Source organism: Gigantopelta aegis, chromosome 3 (assembly GCF_016097555.1).
Source record: "Gigantopelta aegis isolate Gae_Host chromosome 3, Gae_host_genome, whole genome shotgun sequence".
NCBI classification, from domain to species: domain Eukaryota; kingdom Metazoa; phylum Mollusca; class Gastropoda; order Neomphalida; family Peltospiridae; genus Gigantopelta; species Gigantopelta aegis.
In genome coordinates, this window is record NC_054701.1 from 46851239 (window position 1) to 46859566 (window position 8328).

Sequence of the window (8328 nt, forward strand, 5' to 3'; positions counted from 1 at the left end):
GAACGAGAAATAGTCCAATGGGCCCACCAGCGGGGACCGATTACAGACCGACCTCGCATCAAGCGAGCGCTGTACCACGGGGCTACATTCCGCCCCTGACAATGAATGATATCTTGTCGACCGAGACAGCCGCCTGAATGTTGCTACAAATAGTTTCTACTGGCCTTGAATTTTCTCGAGAACAGGTTTTCAGTCCGCTCTGATTACAATAAGAATCCGCATCTGGTTTTTCGGTGTTGCATACTTGACATTTTTGATATGGGGTAGGTTCAAATGTTTAATCAACCGAGACGAAGCTACAAAAAGACTTTCATAACCACCCAATACCAGTTTTAACTGTGTGCATAGTCCAACAACAAAACCCCACACTGTCATATGTTATTTTATTTACCTGTGTTGTAAATGAACAAAGTATCAGTAAACGATTGCATATCGTCCTGGGCCAAGCAAAAAGGTAAGTAAGTAACTAATCTGAACTTAGAATAACCGTTCCTTTGTTATACTCATCTTATGTTACTTAAAATGGTTTCTGTTAATATTTATTTTAAACTATTCGTTTTGGAAAATTTACAGTTAGCATAGCATGCTGTTGAAAGGGACTACCCTGAGATGGTAGCCATTTTAACAATCTGATTAAAATTAGCTCTAACAGCATTGCGTGGACTCCCATGTCCAGGTGACATTTCATCTATAAATAACAATTTAAATATCGACCAATTACACTTAGCCTTTTATAGCGTTATTCGGGAGCATACAAATTTTAAAAATATCGGGCGAGACTATTTATGCAACAGGCGAACTTGTTGGTCTATATCAACATTAAAAACCAGTGGGGAAAGTGCAGTAATAAACTCTGGATTGTATACTAGTAAAAACAGATTTTATGTCTATACCATCACGTTTTTTTTTTCGTCTTCAAACAAATTTTATATAAAATTTTATATTGAAATAATAGTTTCCGTCATACTTCGTAATTCACGCGAATCATTTCGTATACCCTCGGCATAATCCCGAATGTTTAAAAATTTCTTTCAAATCACTGATATAATTTTGCAAGTAAGGTTTTGATTGGTCAAATGAAAGGTCAACTGGACATGAACTCCAACGGGGTGCTGTTAGATCAACAGGTAACAGTAATTAACCAGAGGAGCTAATTTTAATTAGATTGCCATTTTAAAAGGTTTTCGGCAAATACAACATATTGCTTACACACCATCATTCCTTATTTTTGATAACACATACTTGTTAACACATATACGTGCGTTAACATTTTAAAGAAAAACGACTGGCTGCTCCTAGGTGATGACCAGGTCACCAATGCCATATCATCCAATGAAAACAAAGAATGGTCGTGACGTACACGATAGCCTGAAATTGACTTGTCTGTGATGCACAAGTTTAACTATTAGCGCAAGGGCCGTAAATAGGGTTTCGTTGGAAAAGACATTTAAATTTATTTTAAAACTTTTTTTCAGGATATGTAAGAAATAGAATACAACATTCGTGTCCGTTTGATACCAACGAGTTGTTGAAAAACGTATTTAACGAGCGAAAGCGAGTTGGATACGTTTTTAAACAACGAGTATTCTCTATGTAGTATTCTCTCTATATATATTATTAAAATTAGAATTTACTCACGTTTTCTTTCTAAGAATTGAATATCTCTAAACCCAATACATTTCTGGACATCGTAATGTTTTGTCGTATCTCAATATCAATTTTTGTTAAAAAAAATTGTTACGTACGTACGAATTTATTGCTTTTTCAAAACAGAGGTGTGACGTAGCTCAGTGGTACAGCGCTCGCCTGATGCGCGATCGATCTAGGTTCGATCCCCGTCGGATGGCCCATTGGGCTATTTCTCGTTCCAGTCAATGCTCCGCGGCTGGTGTAACAAAGGCCGTGGTATGTCCATTGGTAACATGCTGGTTTAATACTTTAATTTTTCAAATAGTTGGGGGCGAGACGTAGCCCAGTGGTAAAGCGCTTGCTAACTACGCGGTCGGTGTGGGATCGATCCCCGTTGGTGGGCCCATTGGGCTATTTCTCGCTCCAGCCAGTGCATCAAGACTGGTACATCAAAGGCTGTGGTATGTGCTATCCTGGTATGGAGGAACTCCTACACGTAGTTTACAACATTCATTACAGTGCATCACGACTGGTACATCAAAGGCTGTGGTATGTGCTATCCTGGTATGGAGGAACTCCTACACGTAGTTTACAACATTCATTACAGTGCATCACGACTGGTACATTCAAAGGCTGTGGTATGTGCATCCTGGTATGGAGGAACTCCTACACGTAGTTTACAACATTCATTACAGTGCATCACGTGGTACATCAAAGGCTGTGGTATGTGCTATCCTGGTATGGAGGAACTCCTACACGTAGTTTACAACATTCATTACAGTGCATCACGACTGGTACATCAAAGGCTGTGGTATGTGCTATCCTGGTATGGAGGAACTCCTACACGTAGTTTACAACATTCATTACAGTGCATCACGACTGGTACATCAAAGGCTGTGATGTGCTATCCTGGTATGGAGGAACTCCTACACGTAGTTTACAAATTCATTACAGTGCATCACGACTGGTACATCAAAGGCTGTGGTATGTGCTATCCTGGTATGGAGGAACTCCTACACGTAGTTTACAACATTCATTACAGTGCATCACGACTGGTACATCAAAGGCTGTGGTATGTGCTATCCTGGTATGGAGGAACTCCTACACGTAGTTTACAACATTCATTACAGTGCATCACGACTGGTACATCAAAGGCTGTGGTATATGCTATCCTGGTATGGGGGTACTCCTACAAGTAGTTTACAACATTCATTACATCAAAACTCTGTTTTCAAAGACACTTTTATAGCTTTGATGGAAAGAAATAAGGAAACATACAAATAGTGACAGCAAACAGTGACTGTAACCAAAACCTATAGTGTCTGAACTTGAGACCATGTTACTGGCATCCAGTCCCGCATTTCACCTTTGTATGAAATACACACCCATTACTAAACTAGTAGTAAATTAAATTTGATCTTCAAATTCATGTGTACCCGTATTTGTTTTCATCAAAGCTATAAAAATGTCTTTGAACAGAGCTTTGATGTAATGAATTTTGTAAACTACATATATATATATATATGTATATATATATATATGGGATCTTTTGTTTAAAGATTTACGCGCCAGTTATTGTAGAATTATTGCTTGAGGTGCGATGTCCTCTAGGATCGATCAGCTTTCAGTGCATAAACACATTTGAAATTTTGATGTACTAGTCGTGGGGCACTGGTTAAGACGGAGGAGGAGGAGGAGGGGGTGGGAGGTAGGGGTAGCGTCCCTCAAAATTATCGATCCTACAGTTACACGGGCAAGATGGTGTCGTGACAATAAAATTTTACACACTTTCCATAGCTAACTATAGATCTTCGAGTAGTTCGTTTGTTTTGACGTTTAAAGAAAGAATCATGTTTATTTAGTTAAACAGCAGACAACACACGCTTAACCACACTTTTTTTTTGTGCTCTTTTCAGAAACGCAAGTCGTTTATTTCTGCTTGAAATACAGTTAGCTGCAGTCTGTCATGGATTCTGGCAACTCATACAAACTCACAGACGGCGGCAAGTCACAATGGCGGTACAAGCAACATCTGTGCAGCCTGTTTTGCGGGATGCTCGTCTTTGCCGTTGGCATCGCAATTGGAGTCATCATCGGCTACTTCATTCCTGGACCCAACGCCAACTGTCCACAGAACGTCCCACAACCACTTTCAGAACCACAGGGGAACAAGCCTGAACTGACGACCACCCCGGAACCAAAACCGTCTCCGGGCACCAAGGCAACCTTCTGTCCCAACGATCAGTCGGAAATAAAGAAAGCTATATCCGGCGATAGGGGGATTTTCGAAGTGCTCACAACGAATGAAATGAGTAGAGTCCGGAACGTTCTGGTACAGAAGGGAATCGTCACCATCCCCAGGGGTCGCCCGACTCTCACCGACGGATACATCTATGGCATGAGTCTGTATCTCCCATCAAAGAAGCCAGCTCTGGAACACCTGGATAGTGGAGGACCGTCGCCGGGCCGATATGCAGAAGTGCACGTACATCGCGGTAACCTCGACAAACCAGATGTCATGGAGTACAAAGTGGGACCTGTGGACAGCAGCAGCATGACCGTACATCAACTGTTGAAGGACGGCGAGGTGCACTACAACGCAAGACCAAGAGACAGTGTAGAATACAACCACATCATAGACAAGCTGAAAGTTGAACTGATGCCGCTGAGGAAACTGATGATGGAAAGTTTTGATGGAGCTTATTTTAGCGATGGAGGTTTGACGGTTCACATACAGTCCCCGCCAGGTTTGACCCCGGAGGTTCGAGAAAGCAGGTTCTTGTTGCAAATTAAGATTGATGAAACGAGCAGAGGTCAGGATCTACATCCGTTGCCACTGACGGGAACGCTTCACAATGCAGAACTGAATGTCAGCAAGTGGTATACCCATAGTTTCTACTACCTCAACCAAGGACCGTTCGCGACTGCCCAGGAGCTTTTGCAATCCTACAACAATGGTACCATTAGGAAGTTTGCATTTCCAAAAGGCTATCGAAAGACCCTCTTTCAGAAAACATTTCCCAAACCCAATTCTGATAAGCCAAGGCGGTTCTCGACAACGAAAGCTCCCCCACGAACCTACAACCCAGACGGACCCCGATTCACGGTCAACGGACACGACGTGGAGTGGATGGGCTACTCCATGACCTTCGGGGGAAGTCAGTTCAGGGGCCCCAGTGTTCACAATGTGAAATTCAAAGGGGAAAGAATCGTTTACGAAAATTCACTGAGTGAGTGCAATTTAATATATGCATCAGATACTTCTTCGTCCGCCAACACAATTTACATGGACGCCACCTTTGGGTTTGGCGAGTTCCAGGACTTGATTCCAACTGTTGACTGTCCAGAACATGGCACGATTCTCGACGCTACTTGGTGGGATGTTAGCCAACAAAAACCGGTATCGGCCAGCAGTATCTGCATATACGAATCAGACGGAGAGGAACCACTGTGGAGAAGAAAGGACAGGTTCGTTGGTGGACTGCGCAACACGTTTCTGGTCGTACGTTACCCAATGGCCGTTGGCAACTACGATTACATCATCGACTACAAATTCTACCTGGATGGCAAGATGGAGACGACTGTCACGGCTAGTGGGTACATTCAGGCGAGCTTCTGGGATCCAGAGAACCCGCACACCGGAACAGACAAAATGTCCGACATGTTTGGATTCAGAATCGGAGACTACAGCCACGGGTCCCTTCACGATCACACTTTCGGGTTCAAGGTCGACCTGGACGTCGGCGGGACGCAGAACACCTTCGAAAAAGTCCACTGGAAAGCTGGCGACGTGCTGAAGGCCTTTCAGACACAGACCCCGGACATGAAGGAGAAACCTGTCTACTTCCTGTACAACAAAACCAGGTATCTGGAGTACGAGCTGATCGCGACGGAGCAAGGGATGAACGTCGACATGGCGAGACCGGAGTTCTGGACCGTCGGGAACAACAACAACAAGAACAAGTGGGGCGTGAGGCGGGCGTACCACATCATCCACAACACTATTGGCTCCCAGACGCTGCCCCACGACCATATCGCCATGAAGGCCGTCGCCTACACCAAGTATCACTGCCTGGTGACGAAACACAAGGACGACGAACGGTCGGTGAGCGGGGCCTACGACCAGAACCGACTGCTCGACCCCATCGGCTCCATCGACCGCTACGTCGACGGCGAGAACATCACCGACGAGGACATCGTCACGTGGCTCAGCTTCGGCTTCCTGCACGTGCCGACGAGCGAGGATTTCCCCATGACGATCAGGAACACGGCGGGATTCGTGCTCAAACCGTTCAACTACTTCGATTCGTCGATGGTCTTTGACGTGCCCAACTACATCGACACCAAGAGCAACATCATCACAGAGCGCGTGCCTAATCACGGAACATGCGCAGAGCCCAGCGTCAAAATGTGTTACTTCTGCTAGATGTAGTGGGCGGACATTGTGACGAAAGATTGCTGTTCTTGTTCCTGATGTTAAACAACTTTCTGAAGACCGCAGACTGAAATAATACAAAACATTTGCTTATTGACATTTCTGTTAAAGTAACAAATCCTAGTTTTTAAACACTAAGGTTTTCTGAGACCACATACTGAAATAATATAGAACCTTTGCTTATTGACATTTCTGTTGAAAGTAACAGACCCTAATTTTTAAACTTTAAGGCTTTCTGAATACCGCAGACTGAAATAATATATATAGAACATTTGCTTCTTGACATTTCTGTTAAAGGGACAGAACCTAATTGGGTTTTTTAAAACTCTAAGGCATATTTTTCATTATTAGAGCTGTTTATGATTACTCAAATCAATCATTACTTATATTTCACTGTTTAGATTATCCATTTCCATACAACCAAAGTGTTTCTGTTCGTCGCGATGTATCTAATACTATGAAATGTTTAGTTTTTTTTCATATTTAAAAAAAACCCGCATGTGCATTTGAGAAGTAACGGTTATGGAGTCGAGTTCTAGTCTAGTTTTAAGGATATTTTCCCTGTTTCACAGATTCTTGTTTCACTCAGTTGTAACTTTATCCAACTATGTGTTACAGGTTTGTAGATTAACTAAACTTAGTGTCCATTGTTTACGGGTTGAAACTAGGGTCTGCGACTTTAAAGACTTTTGGAGATAGCAGACTGGTTTTTGAATTACTTTTGCTAATTCTGCTAACAAAAAAAAAAACACAAAGAAAAGCGCAGAAAAAAAGAGAGGAGAGACCAAACATAAAGAGCAAAAGAAAATAATAATAAAAAATAAAATAAAAAAAAATAAGAGAAGAAAGCAAAGCAAAAAAAGCAAAAAGCAAAAAAAAAAAAAGCAACAACATAACATTAATAAACAATATACCGGCATAAAGCCGGACAAATGGTCAGCGCAGGTGTGACGTCAGTTACTAAACGACCAAAACAGGCCATCCTTCATGGTTTGTGTTCAGATAGAATCACATTATAAACAGTAATCGTAGCAGTATACTATGTATCAAATAGGGCCAATGTACGTTTGAAATACAATGCATATATAGTTAACTAATATACTGAACATGAAAACAAAATAGAGAATATAATATTTATCATCCCATATCGGTTTTCTTATCATTCAGGTTACCTCTTTTTGACACCCCAAACGCTGGTTGTCAAAACATTTGGACGTTGGATAAAGCCGATATCTTGAAACAGTAATCAGTTAACCTCTATGTATACTGGCGACTCTAATGTCTATGGCCCCCCCCCCCCCCCCCTCCCCCCCAAGCATCCTGCATGCTGGAATGTCGTTAATCATTCATTCATTCATAAATTCATTCAGTCATTCAGTACCCACCTATCTGTCTATATATTACTTTTCATATTTCTCATTCCAGCCTGTGCATCATGATTGGTATTATCAAAGGTCATGGTATATGCTACCCTGTTGTGCGATAGCACATATAAATTGCTACTGATGGAAAAAGGTAGCGGGTTTCCTCTCTAAGACTATGTTAGAATATCCAAATGTTTGAGATCCAATAGTCGATGATTAGTAAATCAATGTACTCTAGTGGAGTATTAAAACAAAACGACATTTAACTTTTTTTATTCTTCATAGCTTGAAGAGCATTTATAGTGTACAAATAATATTACACAATTATTTCGTATTCTATCTATACTTCTGTTGTGGCATCTATTCATTGGTTTTAACAGGGTTTTTTAAATATATATATAAAAACAACTTTGGCAATTTAACATATCGAAGATGGCAGTCATCATATTGTTATAAATGGAATCGCAAAACAATTGTGTAAGGGTATAACTCATCACATCATACTAAATCTGCGTAGTTATCTGTTCTAAGTCCGTTGACTGGCCACAGACCACAATTAATTACGCTATATGTTTCTATATAGCCTTAGTGGCTATAACATTTTTATTAATATCAGCAGGCCCATGGATTTTTGTATGTACCTTTGCCTGCCTGGGGGAAACATACCCTGAAAAGGACAACCCCTGTTGTCCAGCTCTTTCTCCCAGGATATTGGTTTAAACAAATACACCCATTTTACACAAAAAGCACTACTTTTGCATGGGCCGGAATTACCACAAACAAGTCTTCAATGTCAACAAGTTACACATATTTACAAACTACATGCTCTCCCCTTTCAACTTCAGTCAAATAGTTGCCACTTCAAAGCTGTCTGCCATGAACTAATCACAGTCAAACAGC

General features: G+C 41.6%; 1 protein-coding gene across 2 annotated transcripts; it reads left to right on the forward strand.

The window, feature by feature from the left end:
* The first annotated feature begins 301 nt into the window (after positions 1-301).
* On the forward strand, positions 302-7209 carry LOC121368131 (amiloride-sensitive amine oxidase [copper-containing]-like). Of its 2 annotated transcripts, none has more exons than XM_041492711.1 (2): positions 302-454; positions 3546-7209. In XM_041492711.1, the coding sequence occupies exon 2, from the start codon at positions 3596-3598 to the stop codon at positions 6053-6055; it is 2460 nt and encodes an 819-aa protein (XP_041348645.1). In that variant the 5' UTR covers positions 302-454; positions 3546-3595; the 3' UTR covers positions 6056-7209. The 2 variants fall into 2 exon arrangements, with proteins under 2 accessions (XP_041348645.1, XP_041348646.1); XM_041492712.1 differs by having other exon boundaries at positions 344-458.
* Positions 7210-8328: the final 1119 nt, after the last annotated feature.